The sequence below is a fragment of the Camarhynchus parvulus genome, chromosome 4 (genome assembly GCF_901933205.1).
Source record: "Camarhynchus parvulus chromosome 4, STF_HiC, whole genome shotgun sequence".
In the NCBI taxonomy this organism is placed as follows: domain Eukaryota; kingdom Metazoa; phylum Chordata; class Aves; order Passeriformes; family Thraupidae; genus Camarhynchus; species Camarhynchus parvulus.
Window position 1 is genome coordinate 1,999,785 of NC_044574.1, and position 22,061 is coordinate 2,021,845.

Below are 22,061 nucleotides of genomic sequence, written 5' to 3' on the forward strand. Positions count from 1 at the left end.
GATGGAGGGGGAGGGGTGGGGCTGTGGGGTGTGTGGGGTTTGTGGGGTGTGGGGTTTGTGGGGGGCGTGGGGTGTGTGGGGTTTGTGGGGTGTGGGGCGTGTGAGGTGTGGGGTGTGTGGGGTGTGGGGTTTGTGGGGTGTGGGGTTTGTGGGGGGCGTGGGGTGTGTGGGGTTTGGGGTGTGTGGGGTGTGGGGGTGTGGGGGGTTGTGGGGTGTGTGGGGTTTGTGGTTTGGCAATAAAACGGTTGCACTGGCCCAGGGGAGTGGGAATGGGGATGGGGGAATGGGAATGGGGTGGGAATGGGGGAGAGGGAATGCAGTGGGAATGGGTATGGGGAGGTGGGAATGGGAGAGCAGGATTGGGGTGGCAATGGGGTGGGGGAGTGGGAATGGGGATGGGAATAGGGTGGGAATGGGGTGGGGGAGTGGGAATGGAGTGGGAATGGGGATGGGGCAGGAATGGGGTGGGGGAGTGGGGATGGGAATGGGGTGGGAATGAGAGTAGGATTGGGGATGGGAATGGGAATAGGGATGGGAATGGGGGAGTGGGAATGCGGTGGGATAGGGACTGTGGGAACGGGAGAGTGGGAATGGGGCGGGATGGGACCAGGAGTGAGGGGATGGAGCAGGATGGGGATGGGAGAGTGGGGATGGGGCAGGATAGGGAAGGGGCAGGATGGGAATGGCATGGGATAGGGGATTGGGAATGGGATTGGGAATGAGATTGTGAATGGAAATGATAATGGGATTGGGAATAGGAACAGGACTGGGATTGGGACAGGAATGGGAACGGGATTGGGAATGGGAACAGGATTGAGAATGGGAACAGGATTGGGAATGGGATTGGGAATGGGGATGGGATTGGGGATGGGAACGGGATTGGGATTGGGAATGGGATTGGGAATGGGGATGGGATTGGGAACGGGAACAGGATTGGGAATGGGGATGGGATTGGGAACAGGACTAGGAAAAGGAATGGGAATGGGATTGGGAATGGGAACAGGATTGGGAATGGGGATGGGATTGGGAATGGGATTTGGGTGCTGAGCCGGCCAGCACAGGCAGGGAGGGCTGTGCATCCAAGGAAAAGCAGGAAGGAGGAAATCCCAAAGGTTGGGATCAGGGATGACGTCCACGACCTGGGAATGGACGCGGAGCTGCTGGAGCGGCTTTTGGGGCAACTCCCACTGAAAGGGGGAAACAAAAAAAGGGGGAAAAAAAAATCCCTTTTGGGGAATCGAAAGTGCCCAGAAAAGCCAAAGTGCTGGAAAATGCTCCGGGAGCTTTTCCAGGAGGGAAATTCCCGAGCAGAGCCAGCACAGGCTCCGAACTGGGAATGACTGGGATTTTCCACGGAAAACTCCGGCCCCGCTCCCTTCCAAAAAAAGTTTATTTGGGATAACACCTCGTCCGAAATTTACAGCATTGAGGGGTGTGTGGGGGGAAAAGGAGGGAACTGGGGGGAGAAATCCAAGGAAAAAACGAGGAGGGGGAAAAGTGGGATCGCTGCCGGGGATGGATCCCGTCCTGCCCAGCCGAAACCGGCCCCAGATGGGGAAATGGGGTTTGTGGGGCGGGGTTTCCATGGGGCTCGGGGAGCGGGATTGTCACGGGCGCCTCCCCGGCCCTGGAAAAGGGGTTTGGAGCCTGGGATGCTCCTGGATTGGGATTTCCGACCCCAAAAAGGTCCCGTTTTCCAGGGAGAGGCGTTTGTAATCCTGGGAGGCTCCTGCTGTCACTGGACGGGGATTCCCAATCCCAAAAAAATTCCCGATTTCCTTGGATAGGGATTCCCAATCCCAGAAAAATTCCCGATTTCCTTGGATAGGGATTCCCAATCCCAAAAAGTTCCCGATTTCCTTGGATAGGGATTCCCAATCCCAAAAAAATTCCCGATTTCCTTGGATAGGGATTTCCAATCCCAAAGAGCTCCTACTTTCTCTAGGCAGACATTCCCAATCCCAAAAGTTCCTGATTTCCCTGGACAGGAATTTCTGACCTTGGAAAGTTCCTGATTTCCTTGGACAGGGATTTCCAATCCCAAGGAGCTCCTGATTTCTTTGGGATAGGGATTTCTGACCTTGGTAAGTTCCCACTTTCCTGGACAGGGATTCCCAATTCCAGGAAGTTCCTGATTTCCCTGGACAGGGATTCCCAATCCCAAATATTTCCTGATTTCCTTGGATAGATTCCCAATCCCAAAAAGCTCCAGATTTCCCTGGACAGGGATTCCCAATCCCAAGGAGCTCCTGATTTCATTGGACAGGGATTTCCAATCCCAGAAATTTCCTGACTTCCTTGGATAGGGATTCCAGACTCCAAGGAGCTCACACTTTTCCTGGAGAGGGATTCCCAATCCCAAAGAGCTCCCACTTTCTCTGGACAGGGATTCCCGATCCCAAATAATTCCTGATTTTCTTGGGTAGGAATTTCTGGCCCTGAGGAGCTCCTCATTTCCTTGGATAGGGATTCCCAATCCCAAAAATTTCCTGATTTCCTTGGGCAGGGTTTCTGACCTTGGAAAGTTCCCGATCTCCTTGGACAGGAATTTCCAATCCCAAGGAGCTGCTGCAATCCCTGGACAGGGATTGCCAATCCCAAAATATCCTGATTTCCTTGGATAGGGATTTCTGACCCCAAGGGGCTCCTGATTTCACTGGACAGGGATTCCCCATCCCAAAAAGTTCCTGATTTCCCTGGACAGGGTTTCTGAATTTGGGAAGTTTCTCCTTAAAATTTCCTATTTACAGACCATTCCAGAATTTATTTCCCAACTGACTTGGAAGCTCCTGCTCTCCTTGGACAGGGATTTCCAATCCCAAAAATTTCCTGCTCTCCTTGGACAGGGATTCCCGACCCCAAGGAGCTCCTGCTTTTCCTCTGTAGGGATTTTCAATCCCAAAACACTCCTGATTTCTCTAGAGAGGGATTCCCAATTCCAGGAAGTTCCTGGTTTCCCTGGATAGGGATTCCCAATCCCAAAGGAGCTCCTGATTTCTTTGGGATAGGGATTTCTGGCCTTGGGAAGCTCCCACTTTCCCTGGACAGGGATTCCTGATCCCAAATAATTCCTGATTTCCCTGGACAAGGATTTCTGGCCCCGAGGAGCTCCTGATTTCATTGGATAGGGATTCCCAATCCCAAAAATTTCCTGATTTCCCTGGGTAGGGATTTCTGACCTTGGGAAGTTCCTGATTTCCCTGGACAGGAATTTCTAATCCCAAAAAGTTCCTGATTTCCTTGGATAGATTCCCAATCCCAAGGAGCTCCTGATTTCCTGGATAGGGATTCCCAACCCAAAGAGCTCGTGATTTCCTTGGATAGGATTCCTAATCCCAAAACATTCCAGATTTCCCTGGATATGGATTCCCAATCCCAAGGAGTTCCTGATTTCCCTGGGTAGGGATTTCTGACCTTGGGAAGTTCCTGATTTCCCTGGACAGGAATTTCTAATCCCAAAAAGTTCCTGATTTCCTTGGATAGATTCCCAATCCCAAGGAGCTCCTGCAATCCCTAGACAGGGATTCCCAATCCCAAAGAGTTCCTGATTTCCTTGGATAGATTCCTAATCCCAAAACATTCCAGATTTCCCTGGATAAGGATTCCCAATCCCAAGGAGCTCCTTGATTTCTTTGGGATAGGGATTTCTGACCTTGGGAAGCTCCCACTTTCCCTAAACAGGGATTCCCGATCCCAAATAATTCCTGATTTCCCTGGACAGGGATTTCTGGCCCCGAGGAGCTCCTCATTTCCTTGGATAGGGATTCCCAATCCCAAAAAGTTTCTGATTTCCTTGGATAAGAATTCCCAACCCCAAGGAGCTCCTATTTTTCCTCCGTAGGGATTTTCAATCCCCTGATTTCTCCAGACAGGGATTCCCAATGCCAAAAAGTTCCTGCTCTCCTTGGACAGGGATTTCTAATCCCAAAAAATTTCCTGATTTCCTTGGATAGAGATTCCTAATTCCAAGGAGTTCCTGCTCTCCTTGGACAGGGATTTCCAATCCCAAGGAGTTCCCATGGATGGGGAAGGAAATTCCCAGGATGAAATTCTGACGGAGCCACGGATCCCACCCCAGGATCCTTGGAGAAGGGACCAGCACCAGGATATTCCCACCACACCCCAAAATATCCCTCATCCCGAGCCTCTCTTTTCCCAGGAATTCGGTTTTCCTTGGATTTTCCACCCGCGAGGAATTAGGGGGCTGCAGTGTTGGATGAGCTGAGGAATTCCATGAGGGGAGGAAGAGGAGTTTGGGGAAATCCAGGTTTCCCCTAAAAACCTCTGGGATTTTGGCAGGATCCCCCTGCTCAGCTTCCATCCGGAGGAATTTCGGGATTGCACCTCGGAACCCTTCACTTCCAGCAGGGAAAATCCCGTTCCCGAAAAATCAGGGAGAATTCCACGCCAGAAAAATCAGGGGAAATCCCATTCTGGGAAAATCAGGGAAAATCACATTCTGGAAAAATCAGGGAAAATCACATTCCGGAAAAATCAGGAAAAATCCCATTCTGGAAAAATCAGGGTGAATTCCACTCCAGAAAAATCGGGGAAATTTCCATTTCAGAAAAATCAGGGGAAATCCCATTCCAGAAAAATCAGGGAAAATCCATTTCAGAAAATCAGGAAAAATCCATTCCGGAAAAATCAGGGAAAATCACATTCCAGAAAAATCAGGGAAAATCCCATTCCAGAAAAATCAGGGGAAATTTCCATTCCAGAAAAATCAGGGGAAATCCCATTCTGGAAAAATCAGGGAAAATTCCATTCTGGGGAAAAATCCACTCCAGAAAAATCAGGGAAAATCCCATTCCAGAAAAATCAGGGAAATTTCCATTCCAGAAAAATCAGGGGAAATCACATTCTGTAAAAATCAGGGAAAATTCCATTCTGGGGAAAAATCCTCTCCAGAAAAATCAGGGAAAATCCCATTCCAGAAAAATCAGGGGAAATTTCCATTCCAGAAAAATCAGGGAAATTTCCATTCCAGAAAAATCAGGGAAAATCCATTCCAGAAAAATCAGGGAAAATCCATTCCAGAAAAATCAGGGAAAATTCCATTCTAGAAAAATCAGGGAAAATCCATTCCAGAAAAATCAGGGGAAATCCCATTCCAAAAGATCAAGGAAAATCCAGCTCAGCTCCCAACCCTAAAAATCCTCCGGAAGCAGGAAAACCTGATTTTCCCATGATTGATTTCCCATTATTTTTCCATGATTTTCCCAAGATTTTTCCGTGATTTTCTTGTGATTTTTCCCATTTTTTCCATGATTTTTCCATTCTTTTCCTGTCATTTTCCCATGGTTTTCCCATGATTTTTCCACACTTTTCTCGTGATTTTTTTTCATTATTTCCCCATGATTTTTCGCAAGATTTTTCCATTATTTTGCTGTGATTTTCCACGATTTTCCCCATGATTTTTCCATGATTTTTCCATGATTTTCCCATGAGTCTTCCATTATTTTTCCCAAGATTTTTCCGTTATTTTCTTGTGATTTTTCCGTGATTTTCTTGTGATTTTTCCATTATTTTCTCGTGATTTTTTCATTATTTTTCCCATGATTTTCCATGATTTTCCCGTGATTTTTCCATTTTCCATGATTTTTCCATTATTTTCTCGTGATTTTTTTCATTATTTTTCCCAAGATTTCTTCCATTATTTTTCCCAAAATTCTTCCATTATTTCGCTGTGATTTCCCCAAGATTTTTCCCAATATTTTCTTGTGATTTTTCCATGATTTTTCCCAACATTCTTCCATTATTTTGCAGCGATTTTCCATGATTTTTTCCCAAGATTCTTCCATTATTTCACTGTGATTTCCCCAAGTTTTTTCCCAAGATTTTCCTTTGGTTTTCTCACGATTTTTCCCAAGATTTTCCCGCTGGCGGGGTCAACGCAAATCCCAGGAAGCCAAAAACTGCCAAGAAAAAGTGAGGAAAAGCCGGGAAAAAAAAAGAAGAAAAAAAAATCAGGGAAAACCAGAAGTACTTGGAGCTGGAGCAGATCCCGGTGCCGGAGCCGCTCCGGGCTCTTCCCGTGTCCCAACTTTTCCCTGGAGCAGGGATTCAGTCTCTGGCCAGGCCATTCCCGAATTTCCGAGGTCAGTATTTCACTCCGGGAACGAATTCCTTGGCGTCTGGATTCAAGTTGCTTTTGCTCTGGGAAAAGGATGGGAATGGGATTTGTCAGCGTTGGGAATTCCGGGGATTTTGGGATGGGTTAAGGGTTCCCGAGGTTTGGGGGTCTCGGGTTGGGTTTGGGCAATTTGGGGTTTCTGTGGGAAGTGGGATCTGTGGAGAGAGAATTGATGGAATTGTGGAATGGTTTGGGTGGGAAGGGATCCTTAAATCCCATCCTTAAATCCCATCCCTTAAATCCCATCCAATCCCATCCTTAAATCCCAACCCAATCCCATCCAATCCCATCCCAATCCCATCCTTAAATCCCATCCTTAAATCCCATCCAATCCCATCCAATCCCCCAATCCCAATCCCATCCAATCCCATCCTTAAATCCCATCCCAATCCCATCCCAATCCCATCCCAATCCCATCCAATCCCATCCCAATCCCATCCCAATCCGTCCCAATCCCATCCCATCCCATCCTTAAATCCCATCCTTAAATCCCATCCCAATCCCATTCCAATCCCTTAAATCCCATCCCAATCCCATCCAATCCCATCCAATCCCATCCAATCCCATCCAATCCCATCCCAATCCCATCCCAATCCCATCTAAATCCATCCCAATCCCATCTCAATCCCATCCCAATCCCATCCCAATCCCATCCCAATCCAAATATTCCAGGTGGATCCAACCTGGCCTTGGACACTTCCAGGGATCCAGGGGCAATCCCAGGGACGGGACAATTCCATGGCTGGGACAATTTTAAGGATGGGACAATTCCATGGATGGGACAATTCCAAGGATGGGACAATTCCTGGGCGAATTTCAAGGATGGGACAAATTCCAGGGATGGGAGAATTCCAGGCATTGGACAATTTCAAGGATGGGACAATTGCAGGCACAGAATCCCAGGGATTGGAGAATTCCAAGGATGGGAGAATTCCATGGCTGGGACAATTTTAAGGGTGGGACAATTCCAGAGATAGAATTCCAGGGATGGGACAATTCCATGGATGGGACAATTCCAAGGATTGGTCAGTTCCAGGGACAGGAGAATTCCAAGGATGGGACAATCCCAGGGATGGAATTCCAAGGGTGGAATCCTAAGGATGGGACAAATCCCATGGACAGGACAATTCCAGGGATGGGAGCAATTCCAGGGACAGAATTCCAAGGATGGGACAATCCCAGGGATGGGACAATTTTAAGGACGGGACAATTCCAGGGATGGGACAAATCCCATGGATAGGACAAATCCAGGGATGGGAGAAATTCCAGGGACAGAACAATTCCAGGGACAGAATTCCAAGGATGGGACAATCCCAGGGATGGGAGAAATTGCAGGCACAGAATCCCAGGGATTGGAGAATTCCAAGGATGGGACAATTTTAAGGGTGGGGCAATTCCAGGGATGGAATTCCAGGGATGGGACAATTCCAAGGATGGTCAGTTCCAGGGTTGGGAGAATTCCAAGGAGGGGACAATTCCAGGCATTGGACAATTCCAGGAACAGAATCCCAGGGATTGGACAATTCCATGGCTGGGACAATTTTAAGGGTGGGACAATTCCAGGGAGGGAGAATTCCATGGATGGGACAATTTTAAGGATGGGACAATCCCAGGGATGGGAGAATCCAGGGATTGGTCAATTCCAGGGATGGGAGAATTCCAAGGACGGGACAAATCCAGGGATGGAATTCCAAGGATGGAATTCTAAGGACGGGACAATTCCAGGCATTGGACAATTTTGGGCAGGGGCAATTCCAGGGATGGAATCCAGGGATGGGACGCGACAATTCCAAGGATGGGACAATTCCATGGATGGGACAATTTTAAGGGTGGGGCAATTCCAGGGACAGAATTCCAGGATGGGAAATCCTAGGGACGGGACAATTCCAAGGCCGGGACAATCCCAGGGATGGGAGAAATTCCAAGGACGGGACAATTCCAGGCACAGAATCCCTGGGACTGGACAATTCCAGGGATGGGACAATTCAAGGATTGGACAAATGTTAAGGATGGGACAAATCCAAGGATGGGACAATTCCAGGCATTGGACAATCCCAGGGATGGGAGAAATTCCAAGGCCGGGCCAATCCCAGGGACAGAATTCCAGGGATGGAATCCTAAGGACGGGACAATTCTAGGGATGGAAGAAATTCCAAGGACGGGACAATCCCAGGGACAGAATTCCAAGGACGGGACAAATCCCATGGATAGGACAATTCCAGGCATTGCACAATTTCAAGGATGGGAGAAATCCAAGGGACAGAACAATCCCAGGGACGGAATTCCAAGGATGGAATCCTAAGGACGGGACAATCCCAGGGATGGGACAATCCCAAGGACAGGCCAATCCCAGGGATGGAATTCCAAGGATGGAATCCTGAAGACGGGACAATCCCAGGGATGGAAGAAATTCCAGGCCAATCCCAGGGACGGAATTCCAAGGATGGAATCCTAAGGCGGACAATTCCAAGGGAGGAGAGACAACCAGGATTCAAATGGAATCCAAGGGACAATCCCAGGATGGGCCAATCCCAGGGACGGAAACAGGAGGAAGGATGGAATCCTAAAGACAGGACAATCCCAGGGATGGGACAATCCCAGGGACGGGACAATCCCAGGGAACGAGAATCTAAGGACAGGACAATTCCAGGGATGGGACAATTCCAGGGATGGGACAATTCCAGGGATGGGACACTCCCAAGGACAGGACAATCCCAGGGACGGAGATTCCAGGGAGAATCCTAAGGACAGGACAATCCCAGGGATGGGCCAATCCCAGGGGCGGAATTCCAGGGCTGGAATCCCGAGGCCGTGCCAACCGCGGCGCCGCTCACCAGGATGTCGTCGGCGCCGCGCCCGTCGCCCACGGAGAGGCCGTGGAGCTGCTGCTGGAGCTGCGCCATTCCCTGCGCCGGCAGATCCCGCGCCGGGATGAACCAGTCCTGCTCCTCCTCCTCCAGCATCTCCTGGAAGCAGCGATCCAGGAATTCCTGCTCCTGCAGCTCCTCCTCCACCTGCCCGCCGAGACATCCCGTGGGAAGCAGATCCCGGGATTCCCCCCACCCGCGGGAAGAGCTCCAAGGAGCTCCCCATGGGATTCCTGAAGTGGGAAAACCCTCGGAGATCCTTCCTGCCCCCAAATCCCGCCGGGAACGGGGATTCCAGCTCTTCTTATTATGAATTATTATTATTATTATTAATTATTCCAGGAATAATTCCAGGAATATTCCCAATTCTTCCCAGCCTGAGGCCGTTCCCTCTCATCCCATCACCATTCCCAAATCCCGATTCCCACCCAGCTCCTCAATCAGGGAATTGTGGAACTCCAGAAGGTCCCTGAGCCTCCTTTTTTTCCAGGAATTCTTTTTTTTTCCAGGAATTCTTTTATTTTTTTCCAGGAATTCTTTTTTTCCCCCAGGAATTCTTTTTTTTTTTCCAGGAATTCTTTCTTTTTACAAGAATTCTTTCTTTTTCCAGGAATTCTTTTTTTTTTTCCCAGGAATTCTTTTTTTTCCCAGGAATTCTTTTATTTTTTTCCAGGAATTCTTTTTTTTTCCAGGAATTCTTTTTTTTTTTTCCAGGAATTCTTTTATTTTTTTCCAGGAATTCTTTTTTTTTCCAGGAATTCTTTTTTTTTTTTCCAGGAATTGTTTTTTTTTTCCAGGAATTTTTTTTTTCCCCAGGAATTCTTTCTTTTCCAGGAATTCTTTTTTTTTCCAGGAATTCTTTTTTTTCCCAGGAATCCTTTTTTTTTTCCCAGGAATTCTTTCTTTTTCTAGGAATTCTTTTTTTTTTTTTTTTTTCCAGAAATTCTTTTTTTTTCCAGGAATTCTTTTTTTTTCCAGGAATTCTTTCTTTTTCCAAGAATTCTTTTTTCCCCCAGGAATTCTTTTTTTTTTTCCAGGAATTCTTTTTTCCCCAGGAATTCTTTTTTTTTTTCCCAGGAATTCTTTCTTTTTCCAAGAATTCTTTTTTCCCCCAGGAATTATGTTTTTTTTCCAGAAATTCTTTTTTTTTCTCAGGAATTCTTTTTTTTTTTTCCAGGAATTCTTTTTTTTCCCAGGAATTCTTTTTTTTTTTCCAGGAATTCTTTTTTTTTCCAGGAATTCTTTTTTTTCCAGAAATTCTTTCTTTTCTAGGAATTCTTTTTTTTTTTTTTTCCCCAGGAATTCTTTCTTTTTCCAGGAAGTTTTTTTTTTTTTTTCAGGAATTCTTTTTTTTTTTCCCCAGGAATTATTCCAGGAATTGTTCCAGGAATGCTGGAGGTGATCCCAGAGCTTTCCCAACCTGGAATTCCTGGAGCTGCCCAGGCAGGGAGGTGGAAGAAGAGGATGGGGTTGGGAATCACAGCTGTTCCCATTTTCCTGTTTGTTTTTTTTCCTGGATTTAGGAGACTCCAAGAGGAGCCAAATCCTCAAAATTTTTGATCCCTGAAATCATGGGGAAAAGCTGAGTTTTCCATGTTCACCTGGAAAAATCCAGGGAATTCTCAGAGCTCCTGAAGGTGCCTGGGGACAAGGGATGGAGGCACAGGACACAGGGAATGGCTTCCCCTTGGAAAACGGGAATTTAGCGGGGATTTGGGAAGGAATTCCCGCCGGGAAATCGGGGCCTGAAATCCAAATACCCCAGGAATGCCAGCTCATCCCGGCAGGAGGGCGATTATCCCAGGATTCTGCACATCCAGGGGAAAATTTCCTGGATTTCAGCCTGGATGCTTCCCTCAGCTCCAGGTCCGTGGGAAAGGAATTTCCCGATCCATGGGAAAGGAATTTCCAGATCCATAGGGAAAAAATTTCTGGAGCCATTGGGAAAAAATTTCTGGATCCATGGGAAAGGAATTTCTGGATCCATGGGAAAGGAATTTCTGGATCCATTGGAATTTCCAGATCCATGGGAAAGGAATTTCTCGGATCCTGGATCCTTTGGAATTTCCCGATCCATGGGAAAGAAAAAAGGAATTTCTGGATCCACGGGAATTTCCAGATCCATAGGGAAAAATTTCTGGAACCATGGGGAAAAAATTTCTGGATCCTTTGGAAAGGAATTACCAGATCCATTGAAAAGGAAATTCTGGATCCATAGGAATCTCTGGATCCATGGAAAAGGAATTTCTGGATCCTTGGGAATTTGGATCCCTGGGAAAGGAATTTCTGGATCAATGGTGAAAAAATTTCTGAAAAACCTTTGAAAAAAAATTAGAGAAAACAAAAAAGAGATTTCGGATCCATAGGAATCTCTGGATCCTTGGAAAAGGAATTTCCAGATCCATTGAAAAGGGATTTCTGGATCCATGGGAAATTCTGGATCCATGGGGGAAAAAATTCTGGATCCTTGGGAAAGGAATTTCCAGATCCATAGGGAAAAAATTTCTGGAACCATGGGAATCTCTGGATCCTTTGGAAAGGAATTTCCCGATCCATGGGAATTTCTGGATCCATGGGAAAGGAATGTCCGGATCCATTGAAAAGGAATTTCCAGATCCATTGAAAAGGAATTTCTGGATCCATAGGAATATCTGGATCCATGGGAAAGGAATTTCTGGATCCATTGGAAAGGAATTTCTGGATCAATGGAGGGAAAAAAAATCTGGATGCATGGGAAAGGAATTTCTGGATCCATGGGGAAAATATTTCTGGATCCATGGGAAAGGAATTTCTGGATCAATGGGAATTTCCAGATCCATGGGAAAGGAATTTCTCGATCCATGGGAATCTCTGGATCCTTTGGAAAGGAATTTCCAGATCCATGGGAAAGGAATGTCCGGATCCACAGGAATTTCCAGATCCATGGGAAAAGAATTTCCAGATCCATAGGGAAAAATTTCTGGAACCATGGGGAAAAAATTTCTGGATCCTTTGGAAAGGAATTTCCAGATCCATTGAAAAGGAAATTCTCGATCCATAGGAATCTCTGGATCCATGGGAGTGGAATTTCTGGATCCATGGGAAAGGAATTTCCCGATCCATTGAAAAGCAATTTCTGGATCCACGGGAATTTCCAGATCCATGGGAAAGGAATTTCTGGGTCAATGGGGAAAAAATTCTGGATCCTTGGGAAAAGAATTTCCAGATCCATAGGGAAAAAAATTCTGGATGATGGGAAAGGAATTTCCTGATCCATGGGAATCTCTGGATCCTTGGGAAAGGAATTTCCAGATCCATTGAAAAGGAATTTCTGGATCCATTGGAATTTCCAGATCTATGAGAAAGGAATCTCTGGATCCTTTGGAAAGGAATTTCTGGATCCATGGGAAAGGAGTTTCTGGATCCATAGGGAAAAAGTTTCTGGATCCATTGAAAAGGAATTTCTGGATCCATGGAGGAAAAAAAAATCTGGATCCATGGGAAAGGAATTTCCAGATCCATGGGAATTTCCAGAACCATGGGAAAGGAATTTGCAGATCCATTGAAAAGGAATTTCTGGATCCATTGGAAAGGAATTTCTGGATCCTTGGGAAAGGGCTGGAAAAGCACCTGGAGAGCTCCATCCCATTGGACGGACGCCCCAAATCCCAGCTGGAAAATCCAGGGAAGCCACGTGGCTCCGGAAAATCCAGGAAAAAGGAAAAACTCTGGAGGGAAAATCCCAAATCGTGGAATTGGATTGTGGGTGCCCAACGGGGAATTCCAGCTGAGGACAAAGCAGGAACGCTGCTGGAATTTTCCCTGTGGAGAAAAGGGGACGGGAATTCCCTTTTCCCAGCTTTCCTGGACACCCTGGGGATGGGAATTGGAGCCTGGGAATGTTTCAGGGAAAAGCTCCTTCCTCTCCCAAGGAATGACTCCAGGGAATGTCCCGGCGCTGGGATGAGGATCCAAAGCTCTTCCAGGTCGTTATTCCCAAATTTTCGGAGCTGTTTGAGTCCCAGCGCGACATCCCGGGAGCTCCGCCCGCTCCGGAGATTCACGAAAATCCGGGATTTCACCCCCAAACTGGGATCGCGCAAATTCCAGGGGGAAGGGAAGGAAAACCCCAAAGAAACCCTCGGGAGCAGGGAATGGTGATGCCACCGCCCCTCGGGAAGGATCAGAGGGATTTTTTTTTTCCCACTTTTTCTTTTTTCCGGCTTTTCCAACGCTCCGCCCTGAGCCGCCTTCTCCCATCAAAGCCCAACGTTCCCGGGTTGTTTTCCCTATGGATACACACGGAGCTGGGAATCACCCCCAGGCTGAAATCCAAATCCCAGGAATTCCCAAATGTGGAATTCTCTGGGAATCAGCCCCAGGCTGTTCCCGAATCCCAGGAATTCCCGGCTGTAGGAATCACCCCAGGCTGTTCCCAAATCCCAGGAATTCCCAGTTTTAGGAATCACCCCAGGCTGTTCCCAAATCCCAGGAATTCCCGGCTGTAGGAATCGCCCCAGGCTGTTCCCAAATCCCAGGAATTCCCGGCTGTAGGAATCGCCCCAGGCTGTTCCCAAATCCCAGGAATTCCCGGCTTTAGGAATCACCCCAGGCTGTTCCCGAATCCCAGGAGCTCCCGGCTGTGGGAGCCTCACCTGCCGGTCGAAGTCCTCCTCGTTCTCCATCCACAGGTACTCGGCGAAGGGGTCGGGGTCGGGATCGGGATCGCTCTGCTGCCCCTCGCGCCCCTTCCCGCCCGGCTCCTCCTGCCGCGGGGGGCTGGGGGCCGGGCTGCCCGCGCGCTCCGAGCCGTTCATCCTCGGCCACCCTGCCAGCGCGGGATGCGGGATTAACTCGGGATTAATGCGCCATTAACTCGGGATTAATTTGGGATTAATTCGCTATTAATTCGGTATTAATTCGCAATTAATTCGGGATTAATTCGGGATTAATTCAGGATTAATTCGGGATTAATTCGGGATTAATTCGGGATTAATTCGCCATTAATTCCCCATTAATTCCCCATTAATTCGGGATTAATTCGGGATTAATTCGGGATTAATTCGCTATTAATTCGGGTATAATTCACCGGGATTAATTCGCGATTAATTCGGGATTAATTCGGGATTAATTCGCAATTAATTCGGGATTAATTCGGGATTAATTCACAATTAATTCAGGATTAATTCGGGATTAATTCGCCATTAATTCGGGATTAATTCCGGATTAATTCGGGATTAATTCGGGATTAATTCACAATTAATTTGGGATTAATTTGGGATTAATTTGGGATTAATTCGGGATTAATTCGCGATTCATTCGCCATTAATTCGCGATTAATTCGGGATTAATTCACTATTAATTCGGGATTAATTCGCCATTAATTTGGGATTAATTCGGGATTAATTCGCGATTAATTCGGGATTAATTCGGGATTAATTCGGGATTTATTCGGGATTAATTTGGGATTAGGGGGCAGCCGGGGATCCCAAATCCGGCCCCGATCATCCCACGGGATCCCAGCATTCCCTGGCTCCCATCCCTGCAGGCCCTCTCCAGCGCTCCTGGAGTCATTCCATTAAATTAAATTAAATTAAATTAAATTAAATTAAATTAAATATTCCCTGGAATTTTTCCCCTTTCTCCAGGGGAACATTCCCAGCTCTCCTGGAGTTATTAAATTAAATTAAATTAAATTAAATTAAATTAAATTAAAATTTCCCTGGAATTTTCCCCTTTCTCCAGGGGAACATTCCCAGCTCTCCATTAAATTAAATTAAATTAAATTAAATTAAATTAAATTCAATATTCCCTGGAATTTTTCCCTTCTCCAGGGGAACATTCCCAGTTTTCCCAGCCTGGCTCCGGAGCATCTCCATGGCACAGGAAGGGTTAAGCAGCAGAATTCCTTCCCCAAATCCATCTCTGGATGGATCTTGCTTCCCTTGGCAAGCCGGAGCAGGAATTCCAGCCAGGAATTCCACCAGGAATTCTCATCCCCGGCTCTGCTGCCCGGCCCCGGCCCCTCTGGAGAAGTGGGAAGGGAAGCCCAACTTGGATTTGGGATCTGGGATCCCTTCTCCCTCCGGAACCATTCCAGAATTCCAGGAAATCCCACAATTCCCAAAATCCCAAATCCCACCGGAACAGGCGGGGCCGGGACAGGGGACACGGCACGTCCGGGGATTGGGAGATGGGATTGTCCTGGGATCCCAAAATTGGAATTGTCCTGAAATTCCAGAGCTGGAATTGTCCTGGGATTGGGAGCTGGGATTGTCCTGGGATTCCAAAACTGGGATTGTCCTGGGATTCCTGAGCTAGGATTCTCCTGGGATTCCAAAATTGGAATTGTCCTGGAATTCCAGAGCTGGGATTCTGGAACTCTAAAACTGGAATTCTCCCAGGATCCCAGAGCTGGAATTCTCCCAGGACTCCAAAACTGGAATTCTCCCGGGATTTCAAAATTGGAATTCTCTCAGGAATCCAAAAATGGAATTCTTCTAGGATTCCAAAATCGGAATTCTCCTGGGATTTCAGATCTGGAATTCTTCCGGGACTCCAAAATTGGAATTCTCCCAGGATTCCGGAGCTGGAATTCTCCCAGGAATCCAAAACTGGAATTCTCCAAAACTGGAATTCTCCTGGGATTCCCAAACTGGAATTCTCCCAGGATTTCCGATCTGGAATTCTCCCAGGACTTCAAGATTGGAATTCTCTCAGGATTCTGGAGCTGGGATTCTCCTGGCATCCCAGAGCTGGAATTCTCCCAGGACTCCCAAACTGGAATTCTCCTGGGATTTCAAAATTGGAATTCTCCTCGGATTCCCAAGCTGGAATTCTGGGACTGTACAACTGGAATTCTCCCGGGATTTCAAAGCTGGAATTCTCCCAGGATTCCAGATCTGGAATTCTTCCAGGAATCCAAAATTGGAATTCTCCCGAGACTCCAGACCTGGAATTCTCCCAGGATTCCCAAGCTGGAATTCTCCTGGGATTTCCAAGCTGGAATTTTCCCGGGACTCCAAAACTGGAATTCTCCAAAACTGGAATTCTCCCACGATTCCAGAGCTGGAATTCTCCCAGGATTTCAAAATTGGAATTCTCCCGGGATTCCACAGCTGGAATTCTGCTGGGATTTCCGATCTGGAATTCTTCCAGGACTCCAAGATTGGAATTCTCACAGGATTCTGGGGCTGGAATTCTCCCGGGATTCCAAAATTGGAATTCTCCTGGGATTCCAGAGCTGGAATTCTGGGACTCTAAAACTGGAATCCTCCCAGGATTCCCAAAGCTGGAATTTTCCCAGGACTCCAAGATTGGAATTCTCACAGGATTCTGGAGCTCGAATTTTCCTGGGATTTCAGAGCTGGAATTCTCCCAGGATTCCAAAACTGGAATTGTCCCGGGACTCCAAAATTGGAATTCTCCAAAGCTGGAATTCTCCCAGGATTTCAAATTGGAATTCTCCTGGGATTCCCAAACTGGAATTCTCCCGGGATTTCCAAGCTGGAATTCTTCCAGGACTCCAAAATTGAAATTCTCACAGGATTCTGGGGCTGGAATTCTCCTGGGATTCCCCAGCTGGAATTCTCCCAGCATTCCCAATCTGGAATTCCCCAGGATTCCAGAGCTGGAATTCTCCCAGGACTCCCAAACTGGAATTCTCCTGGGATTTCAAAGCTGGAATTCTCCCAGGATTCCAGATCTGGAATTCTTCCAGGAATCCAAAATTGGAATTCTCCCGAGACTCCAGACCTGGAATTCTCCCAGGATTCCCAAGCTGGAATTCTCCTGGGATTTCCAAGCTGGAATTTTCCCAGGATTCCAAAACTGGAATTCTCCGAGGATTTCATAATTGGAATTCTCCTGGAATTCCAGAGCTGGAATTGTCCCGGGACTCCAAAACTGGAATTCTCCAAAACTGGAATTCTCCCAGGATTCCAGAGCTGGAATTCTCCCGGCATTTCAAAATTGGAATTCTCCCGGGATTCCCAAACTGGAATTCTCTGAGGATTTCAGAGCTGGAATTCTCCGAGGATTTCATAATTGGAATTGTCCTGGGATTCCCAAGCTGGAATTCTCAAAAACTGGAATTCTTCCAGGATTCCAAAGCTGGAATTCTCCTGGGATCTCAGAGCTGGAATTGTCCTGGGATCCCACAGCTGGAATTCTCCCAGGAATCCAAAATTGGAATTCTCCCAGGATTCTGGAGCTGGAATTCTCCAAAGTTGGAATTCTCCCAGGATTCCCAAACCGTAATTCTCCTGGGATTCCCAAACTGGAATTCTCCCAGGATTCCAAAGCTGGAATTCTTCGAGGACTCTAAAACCAGAATTCTCCCAGGATTTTGGAGCTGGAATTCTCCTGGCATCCCAGAGGTGGAATTCTCCCAGGATTCCCAAATTGGAATTTTCCCAGGACTCCCAAGCTGGAAGTTCCCAGGATTCCAAAGCTGGAATTCTTCCAGGAATCCAAAACTGGAATTCTCCCGGGATTCCAGAGCTGGAATTCTGGGACTCTAAAACTGGAATTCTCCTGGGATTTTGGAGCTGGAATTCTGGGATTCTAAAAGAGGAATTCTCCCAGGACTCCAAAACTGGAATTCTCCAAAATTGGAATTCTCCAAAAGTGGAATTCTCCCGGGATTCCCGAGCTGGAATTCTCCCGGGATTCCCGAGCTGGAATTCCCTGGGGAGCAGCGACAGCTCCGGGACTGTCCCACTGCAGCGGGAACGGCCGAGCCCGGGATCTCCATCGTTCCCAAAATTCCTGGGAAAGACCAATCCCAATCCCAATCCCAATCCCAATCCCAATCCCAATCCCAATCCCAATCCCAATCCCAATTCCCTCCTTTCCCGCAGCCCCGGACCGGCCTGGACCGTTCCCAAAGGGTTAAATCTCCATGGGATGGGAAAATTGGGAATGTTCCCCTGGAGAAGGGAAAATCCAGGGAATCCTCAGAGTGCCTGGAGGGGCTCCAGGAGGGGTGGAGAGGGGAAAAGGGGGAAAAATTGAGAAAAATGGGAGAAAAAATGTGGGGAAATGGAGAAAAATGGGAAATGGGAAATGGAAAATGGCAAAATGGAAAATGGAAAATGGAAAATGGAAAATGGAAAATGGAAAATGGAAAATGAAAAATGGAAAATGGAAAATGAGAAATGGAAAATGGGAAATGGGAAATGGAAAATGGAAAATGGAAAATGGGAAATGGGAAATGGGAAATGGAAAATGGAAAATGGAAAATGGAAAATGGGAAATGGAAAATGGGAAATGGAAAATGGAAAATGGAAAATGGAAAATGGAAAATGGGAAATGGAAAATGGAAAATGGAAAATGGGAAATGGAAAATGAAAAATGGAAAATGGAAAATGGAAAAATCCAGGGAATCCTCAGAGTCCCTGAAGGGCTCCAGGAGGGGTGGAGAGGGAAAAATGGGGGGAAAAATTGAGAAAAAATGGGAGAAAAAATTGGGGGAAAATGGAGAAAAATGGGAAATGGGAAATGGAAAATGGCAAAATGGCAAAATGGAAAATGAGAAATGGAAAATGGAAAATGGAAAATGGAAAATGGGAAATGGGAAATGGGAAATGGAAAATGGAAAATGGAAAATGGAAAATGGAAAATGAGAAATGAGAAATGGAAAATGGAAAATGGAAAATGGAAAATGGAAAATGGAAAATGGAAAATGAGAAATGGAAAATGGAAAAAAATCCAGGGAATCTTCTGAGTCCCTGAAGGGCTCCAGGAGGGGTGGAGAGGGGAAAATGGGGAAAAAATTGAGAAAAAAGGGGAGAAAAAATGGGGGGAAAATGGAGAAAAAATGGGAAAAAAGGAGGGCAATGGAATGGTTGGGTTTCAGGGATCAGGGATGATCAAAAGGGGCCAAGGGATGGAGGGAGAGGCGGCCCGGGATGGATCCTGCTGGGCAAGGGGAGATCGGGATCTCGGCCAGGAACTCCCGGCTGGAACGGAATTCCCGGCTGGAACGGAATTCCCAGGAACTGCGGGGAGCCAAGGCCGGGCTGGGTGCGGCCGGGACGGCGGAAAGCGTCCCAGGATGGGATTGAGGGATTCCCGTGAAAACCCCAAATATCCCCAAAATCCCAAATATCCCAAAATCCCACATATCCCAAAATCCCAGATATCCCAAAATCCCAGATATTCCAGATATTCCAGATATCCCAGATATTCCGAATATTCAAAATATTCCAAATATCCCAACTATCCCAAAAATCACAAAAATCCCCAAATATCCCAAATATCCCAAATATTCCAAATATCCCAAATATCCCAGATATCCCAAAAATATCCCAGAAATATCCCCAAAATATCCCAAATATTCCAAATACCCCAAAAATCCCCAAAATCCCAAATATCCCAGAAATATCCCAAATATCCCAAATATTCCAAATATCCCAAATATTCCAAATATTCCAAATATCCCAAATATCCCAAATATCCCAAAAATCCCAAATATTCCAAATATCCTAAATATTCCAAATATCCCAGAAATATCCCAGAAATATCCCCAAAATATCCCAAATATTCCAAATACCCCAAAAATCCCCAAAATCCCAAATATCCCAAATATCCCAGAAATATCCCAAATATCCCAAATATTCCAAATATCCCAAATATCCCAAATATCCCAAATATCCCAAAAATCCCAAATATTCCAAATATCCAAAATATCCCAAATATTAAATATTCCAAAAATCCGAAATATCCGAAATATCCAAAATATCCGAAATATCCCAAAAATATCCCAAAAATCCCAAATATCCCAAAAATATCCCAAAAATATCCCAAAAATCCCAAATATCCCAAATATACCAAATATCCCCAAAATCCCAAAAATATCCCAGAAATATCCCAAAAATCCCAAATATCCCAAAAATCATCCCAGAAATGTCCCAAATATCCCAAATATTCCAAATATCTCCAATATTCCAAAAACCCAAATACTCCAGATATCCCAAATATCCCAGATATCCCAAATATTCCAGAAATATCCCCAAAATCCCAAATATTCCAAATATTCCAAATATCCCAAATATCCCAAAAATCCCAAATATTCCAAATATCCCAAATACCCCAAATATTCCAAATATCTCCAAAATCCCAAATACTCCAAATATCCCAAACATCCCCAATATCCCAGATATCCCAAATATTCCAAACATCCAAAATATTCCAAAAATATCCCAGAAATATCCCAGAAATACCCCAGAAATATCCCAACTATCCCAAACATCCCAAATATTCCAAACATCCCAGATATCCCAAAGATCCCAAAGATCCTAAATATTCCAAATATCCCAAAAACCCCAAATATGCCAAATATCCCAAATATTCAAAAAATCCCAAATATCCCAAAAATCCCAAATATCCCGAATATCCCAAATATCGCAAAAGTCCCAAACATCCCAAAAATCCCAAATGCGGGCGGGAGGGGGAATTGGGGGGCAGAGAGCTCCCCCGATGTGAGGGCGGCACGGCCGGGGGATCCATCGGGAACGGGGGGTGCCCGACCCTATGGAACGGGAATGGGGTTGGGAACGGGAACGGGATTGGGAATGGGAATGGGAACGGGATTGGGAATGGGATTGGGATTGGGAATGGGATTGGGAAGGAATAGGATTGGGATTTGGAATGGGAATGGGAATGGGGATGGGAAGTGAGATAGGATGGAGAATGAGTATGGGATGGGAATGGGAATAGGATTGGGATTGGAAAAGGGAACGATGGGATTGGGATGGGATAGGGAGGGAATAGGATTGGGATTTGGAATGGGAATGGAAATGGGGATGGGAATGGGGATTGGGATGGGAATGGGAACTGAGATGGGATGGGAACGGGAATAGGATTGGGAATGGGTATGTGGTTGGGATGGGATTGGGATTGGGGTTGGGGCTGGGGTTGGGATTGGGATGGGAGTGGGAACAGGGATGGGATTGGGAAGGAATAGGATTGGGATTTGGAATGGGAATGGAAATGGAAATGGGATTGGGATGGGAATGGGGACTGAGATGAGATGGAGAATGGGAATGGGATGGGAATGGGAATGGGAATGCGGCTAGGGATGGGATTGGGAGGGAATAGGATTGGGAATGGAAAAGGGAATGGGAATGGGATTGGGAATGGGTGTGGGGTTGGGGTTGGGGTTGGGATGGGAGTGGGAATGGGAACGGGGATGGGATGGGAATGGGGAGGGGATTGTGGTGGGAATGGGGATGGGGATGGGATTGGGAGGGAATAGGATTGGGATTGGAAAAGGGAATGGGAATGGGATTGGGATTGGGAATGGGAACTGAGATGGGATGGAGAATGGGGATGGGATGGGAATGGGAATGGGAATAGGATTGGGATGGGGATGGGAACGGGATTGGGAATCAGAACGAGACTGAGATGGGAATGGGTACAGGATTGGGAATGGGAACGGCGATGAGAACGGGAATGGGAACAGAAATGGGAACAGAATAGGAATGGGATGGGAACGGGAATGGCATTGGGATGGGAAAGGGAATGGGAAGGAAATGGGAATGGGATTGGGATGGGAACGGGAACGGGGGCAGGAGCCGATCCCGCGCCCCCCGAGCGGGCCCCGGGGGCTCTGCGGGGCCGCCGCGCTGCCGCTCGCGGGGCTGCCGCCCCCGGAGCCCGCGGGACAGCGGGGCCTGCTGGGCCCGGAGCCCCGAGCGCCGCCCGGGCCGCCCCGCGCTGCTGCCCCCGCCGCGCCCGCGGAACCGCCCCGGTACCGCCCCCGGTGCCCCGGTACCTCGGGCCCGGCCCGCGCCGCTCCGCGCCTCCGCCGCCGCCACGCCCCGCCCCTCCCGCCGCCGCCACGCCCACGCCTCCCATTGGCCAGCCCCGGCGCGTGGCCCCGCCCTCCGGCGTTCTGGTTGGCAGGCACGGATATAAAGCGCGTTGCTATTGCGCCGCGGAGATGTCAATCATGCGGTTAACCCCACCCACCGAGCGGCGCTCCGGATTGGGCGATGCCGGCGGCTCTGATTGGCTGAGCGCACGCGTCGCCCACGTGGGGCAGACGGGCAGCGCGCGGGGGGCGGGGCCACGCG

The 22,061-nt window shown here is 47.3% G+C and overlaps 1 protein-coding gene across 1 annotated transcript; it reads right to left on the minus strand.

Annotated features, from left to right (window-relative positions):
• Positions 1-5,642: 5,642 nt before the first annotated feature.
• Positions 5,643-21,793, minus strand: PAIP2B (poly(A) binding protein interacting protein 2B). The gene is made up of 4 exons (XM_030948402.1): positions 21,761-21,793; positions 13,638-13,810; positions 8,971-9,150; positions 5,643-6,159 (listed from the first exon to the last, which is right to left on the minus strand). The coding sequence occupies exons 2-4, from the start codon at positions 13,797-13,799 to the stop codon at positions 6,103-6,105; spliced, it is 399 nt and encodes a 132-aa protein (XP_030804262.1). The 5' UTR covers positions 13,800-13,810; positions 21,761-21,793; the 3' UTR covers positions 5,643-6,102.
• Between the last annotated feature and the right edge of the window lie 268 nt (positions 21,794-22,061).

Bases quoted from the DNA above. Each gene is read 5' to 3' on its own strand.
- PAIP2B (XM_030948402.1), bottom strand. From the start codon at position 13,799: ATGAACGGCTCGGAGCGCGCGGGCAGCCCGGCCCCCAGCCCCCCGCGG. The intron at 9,151-13,637 runs GTGAGGCTCCCA...CTCGGCGGGCAG, and splicing joins AGGAGGACTTCGACCGGCAG to GTGGAGGAGGAGCTGCAGGA. The intron at 6,160-8,970 runs GTGAGCGGCGCC...TCCTTTTCCCAG, and splicing joins GCGGCGCCGACGACATCCTG to AGCAAAAGCAACTTGAATCC.